The sequence below is a fragment of the Acipenser ruthenus genome, chromosome 50, assembly GCF_902713425.1.
Source record: "Acipenser ruthenus chromosome 50, fAciRut3.2 maternal haplotype, whole genome shotgun sequence".
Classification (NCBI taxonomy): domain Eukaryota; kingdom Metazoa; phylum Chordata; class Actinopteri; order Acipenseriformes; family Acipenseridae; genus Acipenser; species Acipenser ruthenus.
This window is the reverse complement of record NC_081238.1, coordinates 1363697-1384738: the sequence shown is the minus strand read 5'-3', so window position 1 is coordinate 1384738 and position 21042 is coordinate 1363697. Positions and strand designations below refer to the sequence as shown.

Below are 21042 nucleotides of genomic sequence, written 5' to 3'. Positions count from 1 at the left end.
CCGCTTTGTTGAGCCACAATTAGTCATACCCTTTAAAAGGGTTTTAAGTTGTTGGGTATTGATTACATTTAATAAGAACGTGTTCATGAAACAAAACAAAGAGCTAATCTACACAACTACTGAGTCCCAATCAATATCTGACAGCGGGATTTAATAGAGATCCTGTCGCGACCAAACTATCTGTGGTTATTTGTCTTTCTTTTCTGTTGTCCGTTTGATAGAAAGTCATTTTGATTTCACTTGCTGTTTTTTCTGGGCGAGATTGAACCTCCGATTAAACTCGGAGAAATGTAGGAACTCAAACGAGAGAAAGGCAGCTTTTCCTGTTGGGAAATGAACACGTTTTTTTTTAAAGGCTTGTTTTAGGTTTCAATAAATATCTGCCGACAAAAAAAAACACGCCAAAGGGAATTACTCTGAAAGTACCTGCACTATTCGTTTCGTTATAATTATATGACTCCATGTTTGCTGTGATTTTGAGTGGCTCTTAATGCAGTCACTCAAATAGTTTGTTTTTTGTTTAAGTTGTGAAGGTGCTGAGTTCAGGGGCTGCTCTGTTCTTGCTGCCTGCCCTAGACATGTACTTACCTCTAGAGTAGAAAGAAACAGCGCCATCTAGTGCACTGCAGTATATTGCCGGCAAAACTATAGGAAACGTACCAAAGTGGCAGATCACTAGATGACGCTGTCACTTAGTCTATAAGACCCTCTGGTTGATCTAGCCTGAGGGTCTTATTCAAAAACGCAGTATTTGAATAATGTATTTTTTTTATTTTTTACTAAAATACTTTGATAAGCTGACTTTCTTATTGTTAGTATGTTCTCTCATCCACCCCCTCACTCTCTCTCCCTCTCTCTCTCAACCACCCCCTCACTCTCTCTCTCCCTCTCTCATCCACCCCCTCGCTCTCCCTCTCTCTCCCTCTCAACCACCCACTCCCCTCTCCCTCTCTCTCTCATCCACCCCTTCACTCTCCCTCTCTCTCCCTCTCAACCACCCCCTCCACTCTCCCTCTCTCTCTCATCCACCCCCTCACTCTCCCTCTCTCTCCCTCTCAACCACCCACTCCCCTCTCCCTCTCTCTCTCATCCACCCCTTCACTCTCCCTCTCTCTCCCTCTCAACCACCCCCTCCACTCTCCCTCTCTCTCTCATCCACCCCCTCACTCTCCCTCTCTCTCCCTCTCAACCACCCACTCCCCTCTCCCTCTCTCTCTCATCCACCCCTTCACTCTCCCTCTCTCTCCCTCTCAACCACCCCCTCCACTCTCCCTCTCTCTCTCATCCACCCCCTCACTCTCCCTCTCTCTCCCTCTCAACCACCCACTCCCCTCTCCCTCTCTCTCTCATCCACCCCTTCACTCTCCCTCTCTCTCCCTCTCAACCACCCACTCCCCTCTCCCTCTCCCTCTCATCCACCCCTCACTCTCCCTCTCTCTCTCATCCACCCCCTCTCCTTCTCTCTCCCTCTCAACCACCCCCTCCGCTCTCCCTCTCATCCACCCCCTCACTCTCCCTCTCTCTCTCATCCACCCCCTCTCCTTCTCTCTCCCTCTCAACCACCCCCTCCGCTCTCCCTCTCATCCACCCCCTCACTCTCCCTCTCTCTCTCAACCACCCCCTCACTCTCTCTCTCCCTCTCTCATCCACCCCCTCGCTCTCCATCTCTCTCCCTCTCTCATCCCTCTCCATCTCCCATCTTCTCCCTCGCTCTCATCCCTCTCTCTCATCCCTCTCTCTCTCATTCACCCCCTCTCTCTCCCTATCTCTCTCCCTCTCTCATCCACCCCCCCTCTCTCTCTCTCATCTCTCTCGCTCTCTCTCTCTCTCTCCCTCTGTCATCCTCCCCCTCTCTCAGGTCGGCAGTGACTTCAAGAACTCTCTAAAAGAGTTACAAGCCATAGCGTCGGACGGCAACGTCTTTAACGCTGACAGTTTTGACGCCCTCAGCTCTATCCAGGAACAACTCAAGGAAAGAATATTCGCCATTGAAGGTAAAGATGGTGGACTGAAAAGTTCTGCAATCGATTTGTGTTACTGTTTGCGAGCCTCAATTAAACACTCGTTAATCGATTAATCGTCCTGGTGAAGAGTCTTTAAGTGTCAATGCATGGATTTCTGTTGATTTATTAACACTCTGATATTCCCTTAGGAAATTGCTTCCCAATAGCAGTACATGTTGTTATCGCCTCCCTTACCTTTTTATGATGCTTCCAATAGTGATTCCTATTGCAATTACTCAAATACAGTGGGGCAGCAGTGTGGAGTAGTGGTTAGGGCTCTGGACTCTTGACCGGAGGGTCGTGGGTTCAATCCCAGGTGGGGGGACACTGCTGCTGTACCCTTGAGCAAGGTACTTTACCTAGATTGCTCCAGTAAAAACCCAACTGTATAAATGGGAATTGTATATAAAAATAATGTGATATCTTGTAACAATTGTAAGTCGCCCTGGAAATAATAATAATAATAATAATAATAATAATAATAATAATAATAATAATAATAATAATAATAATAATAATTTGATAAGCCTGTGTTGCTTTGAGTTCAGGAGCTGCTCTTCAGTTCTAGCTGCCTGACATAGATACCTGTAACACAGGCTAGATCAGCCAGCATCTTTACATTACTAAGTCTAGCACCATCTAGTGCACAGCAGTGTATTGTCGGCAAAAAAAAATAAAAATTGATCCAAAGTGGCATATCACTAGATGGCGCTGTTTGAATAAAGCTCTAGCCAAACATAGATCTAAGTCAGGCAAGTAGTTCATTGAAGTGAATTGTAGCTGAGTGTTTATTAAAGCAGTCTCCTGGTAGCTGCCTCTCGACTTCACAGTGCATCTAATAGCTTTGCATTCTCTCTGCAGGGACCAACAAGAGATCCAACTTCAGCTCCTTCCAAATGGAGCTTTCCCAGGGCGGCTTCAGCGCTGCTTTCGCAGAGGTAACCTGCACAAATGTGAATGGATCTGAATGTGCAGGTGCACAGAGAACAGCATGCACCCAAATGCAAGCCCACGCCTCTCGTTGCGTGACTATACGGCACATGCAGAATGGATGGGGATGGCAGAGTTGAAAGGTTACGTGGTCACATGGTTTGATTGGAATGAGGGTGTCTGTTTAGTGCCTGGCAGTTAGGATTCTCCAGATGCACTCAGAAAAAGTTCAGAGTAAAGCCAGATTTAGAGATGTAATAGCAAATCTCTGAATGATTACACACGTCATAAACAGACAAGGGAAGGATTAATAGCTGCGGAATTAATAATTAAAATAACTTGCTACGAACGAGAGGAGGCCGTTCAACCCATCAGAGCTCATCTGGTTCCCAGTAGCTGATTGATCTCAGAACTTTGTCAAGTTGGGTCTTGAAGGATCCCAGTGATTCAGCCTCAACAACACGGCTGGGTAACCCATTCCATCCCCTCACCACTCTCTGTGTGAAGAAGTGTCTCCTTCCCTCTGTCCTAAGTCTATTGTCTCTTCGCTGAATTTCCAACTGGTTTCTGTGCTGAGCTTCAAGTATTGGTTAGGGTTTGTCAACTCCTGTTAAGTTTTTAAAGACTTCATTTTTATAATTTGTTCTTGGCTAAGTAGATTCAGTTCCCTTAGCTTTAAGCCCCGGTATTAGGCTCTTCATTGGTTTCCAGTTTGGTGCCCTGTGTCTGTGATTGGTTCTTATTGAGATACTGGTGTGTGTTTCAGGGGGCGCTGTTACTGGGAGCTGTGGGATCCTTTGACTGGTCTGGAGGAATGGTGGAGGTACGGGACGGCCAGAGCACTTTTATAAATGCCTCCTCTCAGGACCCGGACATGAAGACGTCTTACCTGGGTATCTGGACCTCCACACAGTCACTGTGTTTAATGCACGAGGAATCAAGCCTTCTGCAAGTCTGCTCCCTCTTGCTGTTTCTGCTTCATTCAGGCTGAGCATCTTAATCCAAAGTGGAGGACCACTAGATGGTGCTGGCTCTTCTGTAAAGTCACTGGCTGATCTAGCCTCTGTTACTTGTATCTGTGGCAGGCATCTAGAATTGAAGAGCAGCTCCTGAACTCGGACAAAAGCACCTTAGCACAGCACAGTAATTGCAATGAACCTTAGAAGAGTTTCCCACAGTGAAGCACAGAGAGGTGTGGTAAAGCATAGGGAAGCATTGTAAAGCACAGAGAGGTGTGGTAAAGCATAGGGAAGCATTGTAAAGCACAGAGAGGTGTGGTAAAGCATAGGGAAGCATTGTAAAGCACAGAGAGGTATGGTAAACCATAGGGAAGCATTGTGAAGCACAGAGAGGTGTGGTAAAGCATAGGGAAGCATTGTAAAGCACAGAGAGGTGTGGTAAAGCATAGGGAAGCATTGTAAAGCACAGAGAGGTCTGGTAAAGCATAGGCAAGCATTGTAAAGCACAGAGAGGTCTGGTAAAGCATAGGGAAGCATTGTAAAGCACAGAGAGGTCTGGTAAAGCATAGGGAAGCATTGTGAAGCACAGAGAGGTGTGGTAAAGCATAGGGAAGCATTGTAAAGCACAGCGAGGTGTGGTAAAGCATAGGGAAGCATTGTAAAGCACAGAGAGGTGTGGTAAAGCATAGGGAAGCATTGTAAAGCACAGAGAGGTCTGGTAAAGCATAGGGAAGCATTGTAAAGCGCAGAGAGGTCTGGTAAAGCATAGGGAAGCATTGTAAAGCACAGAGAGGTCTGGTAAAGCATAGGGAAGAATTGTAAAGCACAGAGAGGTGTGGCAAACCATAGGTAGGCATTGTAAAGCATATTAAAAAAAAAAAAGCCAGGGTAACCTATGGTATATCCATAAATCATTTAGCACTTCAATCAATTACACAGGTCTCAAATGTGCAGTTTTGAAAGAAACACGTGTTATATGCAAACATGCATTCTCATATTAAAACAGACACCTGGTACTGCACTAAGTTCTCAGTTACCTTGCCTTGCTTTCTACTGCTTTACTACTTTGGTCACCTCAGCAGCGTCTTCTGGGTTACTGGCTGAAAGCCTGTCAGTCAAAAGGGGAAGGAGCTGATTGGTTATTGACAGGAAAGAAGCCAGTGAAGGGGTGGGGACCATTTCACAACCCAGGTGACCCAGGAAGCGCATGATTTGCGGACAGAGATCTCTTTAACCCAGTGCAATACCAGACATCATCTTTTACAATAAAAATACATGTTTGATAAAACATGTGTTTCTTTCAGAACTGCACATTTGAGAATTTTATATAGTGATTGGGTGTACATGGTGTATATAGTGACTGGACTTATGGAAGTCTTCTGTTGCTGCTGTTTCTTTACCTGGGCTCTGCTGTCCTGCAGGATACTCTGTGGCGGCTGGTCGGACGGGACAGGGGGTTCTGTATTTTCTGGGGGCGCCCCGATACAGACACAAGGGCAAAGTGATCGTGTTCCAGAAGAGAAACTCAAACTGGGTCGAGACTCAGCACATCCAGGGGGAACAGGTACGGCTGCTTACTGTCTATTGTGTTTAAAACTCACAGTAAGGTTGATGTGCTGCTGTGCATAGGGGCTCCAGATAGATGCAAAGAAGGCATGACTAATCAATCAAGAAACGTGGAAAGAAACAAATTCAACAGGGATAAAAATGAACAGCCTAGTTGATTGGAAATCCTCAAACAGCTTTTTTAATGAGACGCGAGTTAGTGTTCGGGCACTCACCCATTCCCAGGTAATGAAGGCACCGGCTTCTCTGATGGTCCTGCTTCTTCCAGATCGGGTCTGCGTTCGGCTCGGAGCTCTGCTCGGTGGATGTCAATGCAGACGGACAGACAGACCTGCTGCTGATCGGAGCCCCTCTCTTCCACCAGGAGGGAGTCGGGGGCAGGGTGACTGTGTGCGTGCTGGAGCCAGCGGTGAGTCGGCACTGCGCGTCTACTCCTTCTTTTGAGTTTGTCACAGCTGGCTGCGGCTGCAAACTACAGCTCTGTTCAAAAGTTTTGCATCCCCCTATAGAATTAATTTGGCTCGATAAAGTGCAATGCAACCTGCTGAATAATGTTGCGTTAACATATTGAATCACACAACGCTTTGTAGTTTTCCAGATGCTTAACTGTAAAACAATTAAAAAATGGCCACATGAAAATGTAAATCAATAAACATTAATAAATATTGTGACATTTTGAAATGATTATTTATTATTATTTATTTCTTAGCAGACACCCTTATCCAGGGCGACTTACAATTGTTACAAGATATCATATTATTTATACACACAATTACATTATTTTTTTTTAATTAAAACAGTTCCACAAATGTCCGTTCATGCTTAACAATAAAAACATATGCAATGTATTTCTCATATTATAGAAACCTAAACACTGTAAGTATTGCTTTGTGTGTTGAATTGGCATTTAGAAAGACCTGAATGGACTTCTTGTACACTGGGTCCCCCCAGTGGCTCGTGCCAGTAACTGCAGGGGGAATATTATACATATTATACCATACCATACCATCCCTCTCTCCATGTCCAGGGGAATGTCTCACTGTCCCTCTCTCCATGTCCAGGGGAATGTCTCACTGTCCCTCTCTCCATGTCCAGGGGAATGTCTCACTGTCCCTCTCGCCATGTCCAGGGGAATGTCTCACTCTCGTCCCTCTCTCCATGTCTAGGGGAATGTCTCATCTCTGTCCCTCTCGCCATGTCTAGGGGAATGTCTCACTCTCTGTCCCTCTCTCCATGTCCAGGGGAATGTCTCATCTCTGTCCCTCTCCCATGTCCAGGGGAATGTCTCACTCTATGTCCCTCTCTCCATGTCCAGGGGAATGTCTCACTCTCTGTCCCTCTCTCCATGTCTAGGGGAATGTCTCATCTCTGTCCCTCTCCCATGTCCAGGGGAATGTCTCACTCTATGTCCCTCTCTCCATGTCCAGGCGAATGTCTCACTCACTGTCCCTCTCTCCATGTCCAGGGGAATGTCTCACTCTCTGTCCCTCTCTCCATGTCCAGGGGAATGTCTCACTCTCTGTCCCTCTCTCCATGTCCATGGGAATGTCTCATCTCTGTCGCTCTCCCATGTCCAGGGGAATGTCTCACTCTCTGTCCCTCTCTCCATGTCCATGGGAATGTCTCATCTCTGTCCCTCTCTCCATGTCCATGGGAATGTCTCATCTCTGTCCCTCTCTCCATGTCCAGGGGAATGTCTCCTGCAATTCCTCCCTCTATGGTTCTCATGGGAATCTCTTGGGGAGATTCGGAGCAGCGATCGCTCGGACGGCCGATCTCAACGGAGACAATCTGTCGGACATCGCCATCGGAGCGCCGCTGGAAAACAACTGGCACGGGAGCGTCTATATCTTCATCGGGGAGAGGAGGGGGGTGCGATCGGGGTACAGCCAGGTGAGCGCTACAGGCCTGCTAGCGAGGTTTTGGGGTACATCTTCCCATCTCTGTTCATCCCCTGGGAAGGGGATATAGTGGAGGGTATATCTGTCCATTCATCCATCTGTCTGTATATCGTATATTTGTGCATATATCGGCAGAATTGCTTATCAATTTGAGATTAAGCATTTCATTACTAATTCTTACTCTGTCCTATCCTGTAAAAATCCCTTATATTATCATCAGGGGAAATGTAAAATCCATTACATTTAAGACCTAGTATAAATATCTAAGCTACATCACAAAGGACCTGCTTGTCTCTCAAGTTTTCCTTTCCTGCTTTATTATTATTATTATTATTATTATTATTATTATTATTATTATTATTATTATTTATTTCTTAGCAGACGCCCTTATCCAGGGTGACTTACAATTGTTACAAGATATCACATTATTTTTACATACAATTCCCCATTTATACAGTTGGGTTTTTACTGGAGCAATCTAGGTAAAGTACCTTGCTCAAGGGTACAGCAGCAGTGTCCCCCACCTGGGATTGAACCCACGACCCTCCGGTCAAGAGTCCAGAGCCCTAACCACTACTCCACTCTGCTTTCCGCTGTTTTCTCTCCCTAGAAACTCGAGGGAATGTCCTTCAGTCCCAGCCTGCAGTTCTTCGGTCAGTCTGTCCACGCCGCCGGTGACGTCACCGGGGACGGGATGACGGACATCGCGGTCGGAGCAAAGGGGGCTGTCGTCATTCTGAGGTCAGAGGTCACTGTGTTTTGGGCTTTTCATAAAAAACGAGCGGAAACGCTGGTCTGCTTGACTCCTGGCTGGAATGATGAAATGAAAGCTCCTACGTTCTCTTGACAGGTCCCAGCCGGTAGTCAATGTCTCAGTGTCCGTGTCGTTCTCTCCTGCTGTTCTGCCTCAGGAGAGATTCCACTGCGCTGGGAGCCCATCCAGCTACACTGACCCTGCTGCCCTGGCCACAGTGTGTGTCAGTGTGGAGCCGCTCTACGCTGGTGTTTTTGGTGAGTGAACTACAGACTGAACTGCTCCCTCCCTCACCCCCCTAAGAGAAAGGGTGCTCCCTCCAGTCCAGGGCAGTCCTGAGGCATGGAGACTGAACTGCTCCCTCCGTCCCTCCCTCACCCCCCTTAGAGAAACAGTGCTCTCTCCAGTCCAAGGCAGGCTTGAGGCATGGAGACTGAACTGCTCCCTCCCTCCCTCACCCCCCTAAGCGAAAAGGGTGCTCCCTCCAGTCCGGGGCAGGCTTGAGGCACGGAGACTGAACTGCTCCCTCCCTCCCTCACTCCCCTAAGAGAAAGAGTGCTCCCTCCAATCCAGGGCAGGCTTGAGGCACGGAGACTGAACTGCTCCCTCCCTCCCTCACCCCCCTAAGAGAAAGAGTGCTCCCTCCAATCCAGGGCAGGCTTGAGGCACGGAGACTGAACTGCTCCCTCCCTCCCTCACCCCCCTAAGAGAAAGGGTGCTCCCTCCAGTCCAGGGCAGGCTTGAGGCATGGAGACTGAACTGCTCTCTCCCTCAGCCCTATAAGAAAAAGTATCCAGTCCAGGGCAGGGTAGAGATAGAGTTTGTGTTTCCTCAGCAGGCTCTCTCAGTATGAGTGTTAACATCTCTCTGGAGCTCGACCCAGGAAGAGCATCGAGTCGGCTGCTTTTCAGCAACACCGCGGGGGAGGTGTCTCAGAGCCTGTCTGTGAAGGACCGGGAGTGTGTGGTCCAGGAGATCAGAGTTCCGGTCAGTGTCCGTCTGTCTGTCTGTCTTTTGTAAAAGCAAAGCGATTGTCATCATTTTGCATTTTCACTGTTTTAACAAGCACACAAAATCATCTTTGCTATTGATAAGAATCGCTCAGAAGGATTGGAAACATCAGACATTGTTTGGGGTGTGTGAGTGAGGCTGGTTCGATTCTCTCTGTGTGCTCTCCTCTCTCAGGACTGTATTGAGGATTACTCTCCTGTGGGGGTCCGGGGGAGTTTCTCAGTGAGCGGAGAGGAGATTCAGGGGTCCCGAGGCCTGAGGCCAATTTTGACCCCCGACTGCAACACAGAATTCACAGGGCAGGTGAGAGACAAATATTTATGACTTCATCTCATTCAGCTGACTGGTCCCAATTAAAGGGGAGGACATTTGTCCACCCAAACAAAATAGAACCCAAACTATTACTTCGATAAGGCTGCTCTAGCATATATTATTATATCTGTGTCTATGACAGTATCGTTTTATAGTAATTTCAGCTAACAAAATAGTTCTGTACATTTTTCTCCTCCGTGCACTTTCTTATATAGATCTAAAATGTGCAGTTTTGAAAGAAACACATGTCATAGCAAACAAGACTTTTTTTTTTTTAAATCTGGTACTACACAAGGTGAAAGAGTGACATTGTCCCCTCCCCTTCACTGGCTTCTTTCCTGTAAACAACCAATCAGCTGCTTCCTTGTTGTCTGACATGCTTTCCAGCCAGTAACCTGACCCAGAAGACACTGCTAGAGTGAAACGACCCACAAACAGACAATCCGAGAACACAACATAGAAACTGAGAGCTTCCTTAACCAAAATTAACACCAGACCTCCTGATTTCAAATGGAAATGCATGTGCGCGGTAACATGCGTTCCTTTTAAAATTGCTAATTTCAGCCTTATAGACCTAATGGAAGTGTAAAACAGGTTTGATTTTAGGGAATGGTTTTGTGAGCTGCAGTGTTAGGATATTACACAGGTAAGGAGGTGCAGGTGATCGGATGTAAAGGATCGCTGCTTGCTGTTTCAGCTGCCACTGGAGAAGATTTGTGGAGAAGATGACATCTGTGTTGCTGATCTGAGCGTCTCCTTTAACTTCTCCGGGTGAGTGAGAGGACTGTGCAGAGAGAGACTGTCTCACTGGGGTCTCCCTGCAGCCGTGCTTTATTGATTACTACATACAGTGACATGAGGGCTGAGAAAAATGAGCTTTATTCATGTTAGGGGAGTGTCTTTAGGATTCTTAATGCACCCTAAACTTCCAGTTGTGATTTAATTTAGTTTTTTGTTTGTCGGTCCTAATACATATCATATTTTCTCTCTTCCCTCTCTTCTCTCTCCAACCTTACTATCCCCCTCTTCACCTCTCCCCACTCCCTCTATCCTCTTCCCTCATGTCTTTTTTTGTCCGCTTTCTTTTTCCTCTCCCCTCTACTCTCACCTTTCTCCCCCTGCCCCTCTCTCCCCCTGGCCCCTCTCTCCCTTGTCTCCTCTCTCCCTGCCCCTCTCTCCCCCTGCCCCACTCTCCCCTGGTCCCTCTCTCCCTGCCCCACTCTCCCCCTGGCCCCTCTCTCCTTCCTGTTCTCTCCCCCTGGCCCCTCTCTCCCTGCCCCTCTCTCCCTGCCCCTCTCTCCTCTGGCCCCTCTCTCTCTCCCTGCCCCTCTCTCCCCCTGGCCCCTCTCTCCTCTGTCTCCTCTCTCCCTGCCCCTCTCCCCCTGGCCCCTCTCTCTCTCCCTGCCCCTCTCCCCCTGGCCCCTCTCTCCCTGCCCCTCTCTCCTATGTCTCCTCTCTCCCTGCCCCTCTCCCCCTGGCCCCTCTCTCTCTCCCTGCCCCTCTCTCCCCCTGGCCCCTCTCTCCCTGCCCCTCTCTCCTCTGTCTCCTCTCTCCCTGCCCCTCTCCCCCTGGCCCCTCTCTCTCTCCCTGCCCCTCTCTCCCCCTGGCCCCTCTCTCCCTGCCCCTCTCTCCTCTGGCCCCTCTCTCTCTCCCTGCCCCTCTCTCCCCCTGGCCCCTCTCTCCTCTGTCTCCTCTCTCCCTGCCCCTCTCCCCCTGGCCCCTCTCTCTCTCCCTGCCCCTCTCCCCCTGGCCCCTCTCTCCCTGCCCCTCTCTCCTATGTCTCCTCTCTCCCTGCCCCTCTCCCCCTGGCCCCTCTCTCTCTCTCCCTGCCCCTCTCCCCCCCTGGCCCCTCTCTCCCTGCCCCTCTCTCCTCTGGCCCCTCTCTCCCTGCCCCTCTCTCCCTGGCCCCTCTCTCCCCTGTCTCCTCTCCCTCTGCCCTTCTCTCCCTGGCCCCTCTCCCGGTCTCATTTCTCCTGCAGTTCCCGGTTCATTGTGGCGAGCTCGTCCTTCGTTCTGAATGTCATAGTGAACCTGACCAATGCTGGCGAGGATTCAAACAGCAGTGAGGTGGTTCTGCTCTACCCGGCAGCGCTCTCCTTCACGAAAGCCATCGTGGTGCAGGTACCAGCGACACGGCCGCTCACACGGACCCTCGTTCAGCTACTCAAACCTGCTCCGAGCGCCCCTGTTAATCTGCCTTGCTGTGCGCTGTTCAGCCCTGAATCTCTGGTTTTTACACAACAGTGTCATACTCTAGGTTAGATGTTTACAGGTAAAGAGATTGAATTACTGTATGTATTTTATAAGGTTTCTTGATTTGGGAGCTTCATATAAACAATTACCTTGGATAAATAGAGGTTTTACATCAATACAATCAGCTTACACCAGCAACTGTACTGTACAGTCTCTTTTGGTTTCATATATAAGCCCATGTCCTGTCACTATAAGTGCTTCCAAAGCTGAGATCAGTTCAGATACAACGTGGGGGCTGAGATGCTTCTCTCTGCATTTACTGCACACCAGCATGGTGAAGACCACATTCAAGCGATGGAAATGGATCTCCGATAGGTCAGCATGCAGTCCCATGCGCGTGTCGCATGGGTCAGCACACTGGCTCTGCTCTGACCAGCTCCTCACCTCAGTGTCTCTGTTGCAGTCCACGTGGCGCGTGAGTCTGGCCTGCACTGCAGTCAGGATCCCGGGGAAGGCAGTGCTGGAGAGGACCTCCTGTGAAGTCAGCGCCCCTATCCTGAAGGAAGGAGCCACTGTGAGTAAACACAGAGTTTGAGTTGTAATTGAGTAGAGCTTGAGTAGTGATTGAGTAGTGATTGTGCTTTAGTGTTTGAGTTGTGTTTCAGTAGTTCTCAAGTAATGATTGAGGAGTGTTTGAGTAGTGTTTAAGTAGTGATTGTGTTTGAGTAGTGATTGAATAGGGATTGTGCTTTAGTGTTTGAGTTGATTGTGTTTGAGTAGTTCTTGAGTAATGATTGTGTAGTGTTTGAGGAGTGATTGGGGAGTGATTGACTATTGATTGAGCAGTGTTTGAGTAGTGTTTAAGTAGTGATAGTGATTGAGGAGTGATTGTTTGAGGGGTGATTGGGTAGTGATTGAGGAGTGATTGGGTAGTGATTGAGAAGCATTTGAGTAGTGTTTGAGTAGTGATTGTGATTGAGGAGTGATTGGGTAGTGTTTGAGGAGTGGTTGAGTAGTGTTTGAGTAGTGATTATGTTTGAGGAGTGATTGGGTAGTGATTGAGTAGTGGTTGAGTAGTGATTGTTGCAGCCCTAATCGGGGTGTTTCCATTCACCTCCACACTGTTAACAGAGCCCTGTATTCCAGGTGCTGTTGCTCGCCTCCTTTGCCGTGTCCAGACCTGATGATCTGAAGGACAGCCTGGAGATCAACGTGACAGCCAGGAGGTGAGAGTCAGTCAAGCAGGCAAGCAGCTGGAGCCTGTATCAGTGTCTTCACCAGTGTTACTGAAACTAGAAGAGACTGAGTCAAGCAGACCAGCGTTTGGGCTCTAGTGCCTTCATCAGTGTTATTGAAACTAGAAGAGACAGAGTCAAGCAGACCAGCGTTTGGGCTCTAGTGCCTTCATCAGCGTTATTGAAACTAGAAGAGACTGAGTCAAGCAGACCAGCGTTCGGGCTCCAGTGCCTTCATCAGTGTTATTGAAACTAGAAGAGACAGAGTCAAGCAGACCAGCGTTTGGGCTCTAGTGCCTTCATCAGTGTTATTAAAACTTAACTGAGTCAAGCAGACTAGCAAAAGACTGTGGTAAACTTTTCTAAGGGGCTGTATTGTATGGAGCAAGCTTTATATCAAAGGATGTCAAGAAAATAAACATTTCCCTTTTTACAGTAAAAACGAAAACTTAACTTTAGAAGATAACTTTGCAAGAGATTCGATTCCTGTATTACAGCCAATTAATGTCATTGTGAGGGGGTGAGTGCTATTATTATTATTATTATTATTATTATTATTATTATTATTATTATTATTATTCTTCATTGTTGCAGTTTAACTAAAGATTAAAGGAGTTTTCAAATGAAATTATATTATATTCCATAATTCCTACCTGTTTTTCACTTTCATCAGATACATGGCTCTCAAATGTGCAGTTTCGAAAGACACACGTTATAGCAATCCTGTATTTTCATTTTAAAACAGGATATCTGGTTTCTACACTGGGTTCTCAGTTTGTATGCCTTATTCCCAGGAAATCGATTACACTTGCACTTCCCTAGACCATTTCACCTTAGCAGTGTCTTCCAAGTCATGTTACTGGTTGATAGCATGTCAGTCAATAAAGGAAGCAGCTGATTGGTTATTGAGAGGAAGGAGCCCTAATGCAAGCATATGTGTTGTTTTCAGTTCCTTCAATTGACACAATAGTGGTTCTTTCAGTATAGGGTGAAATGCTAAAAGTCATTCAGAATGCTAAATATTGTTTAGTGTTATATGCTGAGATGGCCGAATAACTCTGTTTTTTAAGGTGGCATTTATAAAATGATCAAATATCTTACTGAAAGGATTCATTCATTTGATCTCGTGATTTTCCCTCTAGGGCTGAATCAACGCAGTACCTGAACTTTACAGGAAGTCTCCAGGAAAGCAAACTAGCGGAGCATTCCTATGAGGTACAGTCTCAGAACCATCCCAACACCTCAAACTTAGAGCTGAGAGGCTGGGAGGGAGGGAAGCAGTGTGGCTCTAGTGGAGCTGAGGAGGGACTGGGAGGGAGGGAAGCAGTGTGGCTCTAGTGGAGCTGAGGAGGGACTGGGAGGGAGGGAAGCAGTGTGGCTCTAGTGGAGCTGAGGAGGGACTGGGAGGGAGGGAAGCAGTGTGGCTCTAGTGGAGCTGAGGAGGGACTGGGAGGGAGGGAAGCAGTGTGGCTCTAGTGGAGCTGAGGAGGGACTGGGAGGGAGGGAAGCAGTGTGGCTCTAGTGGAGCTGAGGAAGGACTGGGAGGGAGGGAAGCAGTGTGGCTCTAGTGGAGCTGAGGAGGGACTGGGAGGGAGGGAAGCAGTGTGGCTCTAGTGGAGCTGAGGAGGGACTGGGAGGGAGGGAAGCAGTGTGGCTCTAGTGGAGCTGAGGAGGGACTGGGAGGGAGGGAAGCAGTGTGGCTCTAGTGGAGCTGAGGAGGGACTGGGAGGGAGGGAAGCAGTGTGGCTCAAGTGGAGCTGAGGAGGGACTGGGAGGGAGGGAAGCAGTGTGGCTCTAGTGGAGCTGAGGAGGGACTGGGAGGGAGGGAAGCAGTGTGGCTCAAGTGGAGCTGAGGAGGGACTGGGAGGGAGGGAAGCAGTGTGGCTCTAGTGGAGCTGAGGAGGGACTGGGAGGGAGGGAAGCAGTGTGGCTCTAGTGGAGCTGAGGAGGGACTGGGAGGGAGGGAAGCAGTGTGGCTCTAGTGGAGCTGAGGAGGGACTGAGAGGGAGGGAAGCAGTGTGGCTCTAGTGGAGCTGAGGAGGGACTGGGAGGGAGGGAGGCAGTGTGGCTCTAGTGGAGCTGAGGAGGGACTGGGAGGGAGGGAAGCAGTGTGGCTGGAGATACTTTACTGAGATGGTTGTAGTTTAATTTCTCTTTTGTTTTTCGGTCAGGTGAGGAACCTGGCCAAGGCGGCTCCAGTGAACATGACTTTTATAGTTCCACTGGAACTTGAACACGGGTTCAAATGGAACATCTCTATACCACAGGTAAACCAGCAATCATGTTTTAAAATAAAGATCATAACATTTCAGATCTATATTATAAAATGGACGTGCATGACATGTGTTGTTTATGATCTCACTGTTTCTCTCTCTCTCTCCCCAGGCCTGTGTTAATGAGGGTGAAGTGAAGGGGAACTCAAATCAAACTGATTATCAGCATGGGAGAATCTCTACAGCAAAGGTAAGGTGGAGGAGAAGCCGTAATGCTGGGCACGAGAATGTAGGATTCAGATACGAGAACAGGTCCACCAAGAGAGAGAGACCGTGGTGTTGTAATCCTCACTGAAGCATTGAAAAGGCAAACAGAATGGGTTCTATAGGCAAGAGGTTCAGTCCAAGGTGGTTCTGATGAGAGTCCAGCGAAGGGCAGCCAGACTCGTCCCAGGGCTCAAAGGAGAGAGAAATGAGGAAGGAACTCACTCTACTGAGCCTGGAACTAAGACAAATTAGATGGGACTTGATTGATGTCTTTAAAATCTTAAAAGGAGTTGACATAGTTAACATGAACCAATACTTTATGTGCAGCACAGAAACGAGGAGCTGAGGGCAGAGTTGGAAATTAGGGGTTAATAGACAGAAGGAAGGAGACACTTCTTCATACAGAGAGTGGTGAGGGGATGGAATGGGCTACCTAGTCAAAACCTCAACTGAAATGCTGAATTCTGAAAATGACTACTTTGCTGTCTTCTGATTGGCTCTCTTATGCATTTTCTCTTTCTCTGATTGGACGGTGGTCCAGGGCTGCCAGGGAACTCTCTGTCGCGTGATTCACTGCGCCATCGATCAGCTGACCAAGGAGCAGCCAATCAGATTCACTTTCTCAGGGAATGTCATAAAGGATAAGACGGTTAGTAATCTTTGTCAAACAAAGATCTGTGCAACAGAAAGAACTATGAAAATACATATAAACTAGTTATAATCTTTGCAGTCATTATTAACAAGGGAATGGATCTTCCAGCACCTTGTGGAGTCTGAGTCACGTCAGGGCTGTGATCAGGGCAAACGGTGACCCAATATTAGGGGCAGGTCCTAATAAAGTGGCCGGGCAGCGTTATTACATGCATATTCACTTTGCATATAATGTTTTATAATGTAGGTCTCAACTGTCTAGTTTTGAAAGAAATACTGAAACACAATGGCCGTGACATCACATTGCATGACCTCACTTCCTGTCTCCCTCACAGCAGAGGGAAGTGAAGCTGAAGCTGGAGAGCTGGGGGTTCCTGTCCTACAATCAACAGAAATACACCCAGTACCCCGACGGGAAGTACCACCAGGCACAGGTGCGTGTCTGTACCCCAGACCGGGAGAGACCACTGCATTCGAGAGAGGGGTGTCAAACGAGTCGGTTTGAATCCAGAGCCGTTGCAGCTGTGAGATGTAAAAACAGTCGCCCCAGAGAGGATAATGACCCTTTGAAATTACATCTATGGCCAAAAGCTGTGCATCACCCTATAGAACTAACTAATTTTGCTTCAATGAAACCTGCTGAATAATGCTAACATATTGAATTATACACTGCTTTGTACTTTTCCATATAAATTTCGGAATCTAACATGAAATACTGTATTACTGCTGTTAGACTTTTGCGATGTTGTAGTTTCTTTGATTGCATGATGTTAATTAAAAGATTACCGTATGTGCCTTGTTTTTTTGAATGATGTCTCAATCCTAAAAGTCTAGGTGATGCAAACCTTTTGGCCACAGCTGTACCTCCTCAGTGCTTCAATGCTTTACCATCACACTGCTTTATTTAACTCTGGTATGCGTTTCTACGTGTCGGTGTGTGTTGGGTGTCTCTGACAAGCTTCTGATCCCTGGCAGGTTGTGACAGACCTGGAGGTTCTTGTTGAAGTGAACTACGTCCCGATCATTCTGGGGAGCACATTGGGGGGGCTCTTCATCCTGCTATTGATCTTTGTCATTCTCTTCAAGGTCAGTGCTATTAACCCACACCACATGTTCTGAGACAGCCACAAGCTTCAGGATTCATATTTTTGTCTGTCTTAAATCACAGCCATTGAGTTCACAGCTTTTAAACAGCAGTGTGGAGTAGTGGTCAGGGCTCTGGACTCTTGACCGGAGGGTCGTGGGTTCAATCCCAGGTGGGGGACACTGCTGCGGTACCCTTCAGCAAGGTACTTTACCTAGATTGCTCCAGTAAAAACCCAACTGTATAAATGGGTAATTGTATGTAAAATTAATGTGATGTCTTGTAACAATTGTAAGTCGCCCTGGATAAGGGCGTCTGCTAAGAAATAAATAATAATGTGCATTTTTGAAAGAAACACATGCTCTAGCACGCATGTATTTTCATTTTAAACACATGATATCTGGTGCTGCCTGGGGTTAACGGAAGCTCTCGGTTTCTTTGCCTTACTCTGTGGTTATCTGTTTGCACTTCCTGTGTCCTCTGGATCATGTTACTGGCTGTAAGCATGTCAGTCAATAGGGGAAGCAGCTGATTGGTTATTGACAGGAAAGTAGTTGGGGAGACAGTTGCACCACCTAGTGGTCATTCCACGCAACTGTCTTTGACGACTCTCCATGTGATCCCAGGCTTTCTAAACTTTCTAAAACAGTTTTTTTTTTTTTTTAAAAATTTCAGGCTGGATTTTTCAAGAGACTCGTCGGAGCCACTAACGACCAATGAGCAAGAAAGTTAAAACCACCCTGAAACCAGTCCATAGAAACCAACCTCGTTCCCACTATCAAACTGGTTTGCAAACCATCATGCAAATTTAAAAGGGAGGGGAAACAACACATACATTTGAAACCACCTATTCTTTCAATCTGTGCTAAAATAACTACACTAAATCTTCAACATGTATAAGCAGCCTTTTGTAGATCTCACATTGTCCAACACGAAAAATGACGTTCGTGAGAGTGACATGGACCTCTTTGCTGCCATTATCAAATACGACATGTAGCCGTTCGCGCACGTTTGTAGCATAACGCTGGTTTCATTCATCCGTCCCGCGACATCCTCCCGGATTAAAAATTAAAATAACAGGAAGCGGCGGGAATGCGTAAGCAGCCGACTGATGTGCGCCTTCGTTGCTTTATTATGTCGGTTTTACCAGTTGAAAAAAGACGTGCGAGCGATTTTTTTTTCTTTTTTTTAAGCAGCTGGACGAAGCTGAAAGTTACACAGTACTGCATCAATGCCATATTGCGTTTAATAAAGAGCCAGCCGACAGTACCGCTCCTATCGCACGTATATATTTTTTTCTCATTACTGTAGTTCCAGTGTTTTTCTTAAAACGCGTTTTTCACTGCTTGCTAAAGCCCCATTTCTTTTGAGGCTCTCATTAAGAACATCTGCAAAGTGTCCTTCTTTCATTTCCGAAACGTTGCTCGCCTTAGCTCATCCTTACCCGTGCCCGACGTCGAGAAACTAAAACATGTCTTTATTTCATCAAGGTTGCACTATTGTGATGCTTACTAGTGTCTCTTCAAAACTAATATCATAGGCTGCAGCAGGTGCAAAATAGTGCTGCAGGGGTTTTGAAGAGAACAGGAAAGCATGATCACATATGCCCAATCTCAGCATCTCTTCATTGGTTGCCAGTAAACCTTAGCATCGATTACACGACTTTTAAAATCTTACACAGTCTTAGGACGTGCTCTGTGATTATGTACCGCAGCGGGGTTTGTGATCTGCCAGTAGTGCTTAACTGCTTGTGCCCAGGACAAGGTTGTGCACTCTGGGCGATCGGGAGCTTTTGTTTCGGTGGCCCCTCGCCTCTGGAATAGCCTGCCTGGACATTTGAAGGACTGTGAAACCTACTGAGGCTTTTAAACCGGGACTAAAGACTTATTTTTATCAGCTGCTGTTTTTGTAATGTGTTTACTGTTTTTAGGTTTGTTTTAATCTTTCTGTAAAGTGCTTTGAGATTTGTGTATGAAGGGCACTATATAAAATACATTATTATTATTATTATTATTATTATTATTATTATTATTATTATTATTATTATTATTATTACAGCACAGAACTGTATTGTAACTGTTGTTTTCCAGTGCTGTAGTACAAACTGCATGTTACTGTACATTTAGAAATGACATTTGCTGTGCATTTAGTGATTATATCTGTTGAAATGGTGTGTGTGTAGATAGATATATAGAGAGGGAGAGATAGAGGGAGACAGAGAGAGAGATAGAGAGCGAGAGAGAGAGGTAGAGGGAGAGATAGAGCGAGATAGATATAGAGTGAGAGAGAGGTAGAGAGAGAGGTAGAGAGAGGGCAGCAGTGCGGAGTAGTGGTGAGGGCTCTGGACTCTTGACCGGAGGGTTGTGGGTTCAATCCCAGGTGGGGGGACACTGCTGCTGTACCCTTGAGCAAGGTACTTTACCTAGATTGCTCCAGTGAAAAACCCAACTGTATAAATGGGGAATTGTATGTAAAAATAATGTGATATCTGTATAATGTGAAATAATGTATAATGTGATATCTTGTAACAATTGTAAGTCTCCCTGGATAAGGGTGTCTGCTAAGAAATAAATAATAATGAGAGATAGAGAGAGATAGATAGTGTTTAGTGATTATATCTGTTATAATGGTGTGTGTAGATATAGAGAGAGGGGTAGATAGATAGAGTTTCTGGTTCAGCATTGTAATCAAGCACATTTCACAAAACAGCCCCTCTCGTTTGTCCCTCGGGAGCCTGTGATGGGAGGGGACAGAAACGAGTGCTGACTGTAAAGATGAAATCAGTTTTTAATGTTCATGCTTTTAGTAAAGAGAAAATATTCATTGCTTCTTGCTGAGAAGATTTATTACAGTTAACCCTTGTGGTACTGGAGCAAATACTTTGAGCCAACCCACAAAATAACAGGATTATAAAAAGGAAAGAAAACCTATCTTTGTGTCCGTAAGTGGACCGGTCTTTAATTTGTCCCGGGAATCAACGCACTTTGAACAAAAGGTACAATGTTAATCGAGCCACACTGGCAATGGCCCACCACCAGACACAATGTACTGCTGAAGAGGAACGGTCCATTCTGGGTGCCACAAAGTGTAGCACGACAATATGTGATTGTTTCTGAAGGTAAGGATGAATCACCTCCCACGTTAGCAGCTGAGCCTCGCCCTGGATTACAATCAACTGCATTGAATACCCTTATTCTGTTAAACACCCAGCAGAACCATGGGAGTTGACATTCTTTTTTGCATGCTTGATAAGCCAGCTGTTAAGATATATTTTAAATATGCCTAGGAATTTGTCTAGGAATACCTGGAAATGCTTTTAAATGACAAAACCATGCTGTTTGAATTTTACACAAGACATTTGTATAATCACTTGGTTTGCATGGTTGTTACATTGTTTTGAAAGTAATAAAACAGTTCTGCTTGTCACCAACTGAATGTAATTGGAGTGTGTGACAGGGTGGCTGAGTCGTGTGACGTCACGGCAGAAGCAGGAAGGGAAACTGACACCAGGGAGTACTGCAGGTAAAGGTGGCGTTTGCCGTTTTTATTTATCAACAATAAATCAAAAGTTTAAACAAAAAGAAACTGTGCTCACAGAGCAAAATAAAAGGTCTAAACAAAACAAATCTTGAACACAAAATAAACGAAGCACAGGTCAGGCTGAACTGTAGCCTTCCCTGATCCTGTATCTTTTTACACTTGTTTTCTTTTTCCAATCTCGTTCCTCTCGCTCTCTCCGCTCCTAAAACACCCCACCCCGAGTTGGAGAGCTGCAGGCTTTTTATAACAGGTGACCATCTCCCAATTAGCAACAAATTAAATCACCTAATTAATTCGGGAGATGGCCACCTTCAATTATTCCTGGCAGAGGACGAGCACCAATCTCGCCTCTGCCAGAACACGTTTTTTAAAAAATAAACAAAACCGCACGGCGCTCCCGTCATTTAAATAATAAATCATAAT

The 21042-nt window shown here is 46.5% G+C and overlaps 1 protein-coding gene across 4 annotated transcripts in view; it reads left to right on the top strand.

Annotated features, from left to right (window-relative positions):
• Positions 1 to 20509, top strand: part of LOC117404520 (integrin alpha-D-like) — a 36635-nt gene extending 16126 nt beyond the window's left edge. For 2 of the 4 annotated variants that reach the window (XM_059015460.1, XM_059015461.1), the window contains exons 10-31: positions 1859 to 1994; positions 2865 to 2941; positions 3700 to 3826; positions 5314 to 5456; positions 5727 to 5867; positions 7148 to 7351; positions 7970 to 8100; positions 8210 to 8370; positions 8949 to 9100; positions 9299 to 9427; positions 10134 to 10207; positions 11416 to 11557; positions 12093 to 12203; positions 12776 to 12855; positions 13301 to 13384; positions 14007 to 14079; positions 15036 to 15131; positions 15250 to 15327; positions 15886 to 15993; positions 16331 to 16429; positions 16971 to 17081; positions 17755 to 20509. In XM_059015460.1, the coding sequence (XP_058871443.1) occupies positions 1859 to 1994; positions 2865 to 2941; positions 3700 to 3826; positions 5314 to 5456; positions 5727 to 5867; positions 7148 to 7351; positions 7970 to 8100; positions 8210 to 8370; positions 8949 to 9100; positions 9299 to 9427; positions 10134 to 10207; positions 11416 to 11557; positions 12093 to 12203; positions 12776 to 12855; positions 13301 to 13384; positions 14007 to 14079; positions 15036 to 15131; positions 15250 to 15327; positions 15886 to 15993; positions 16331 to 16429; positions 16971 to 17081; positions 17755 to 17799 (2502 nt within the window). In that variant the 3' untranslated portion in view covers positions 17800 to 20509. The remainder of the gene's footprint in view (positions 1 to 1858; positions 1995 to 2864; positions 2942 to 3699; positions 3827 to 5313; positions 5457 to 5726; positions 5868 to 7147; positions 7352 to 7969; positions 8101 to 8209; positions 8371 to 8948; positions 9101 to 9298; positions 9428 to 10133; positions 10208 to 11415; positions 11558 to 12092; positions 12204 to 12775; positions 12856 to 13300; positions 13385 to 14006; positions 14080 to 15035; positions 15132 to 15249; positions 15328 to 15885; positions 15994 to 16330; positions 16430 to 16970; positions 17082 to 17754) is intronic. The other 2 variants (XM_059015462.1, XM_059015463.1) reach the window with 2 other exon arrangements.
• Positions 20510 to 21042: the final 533 nt, after the last annotated feature.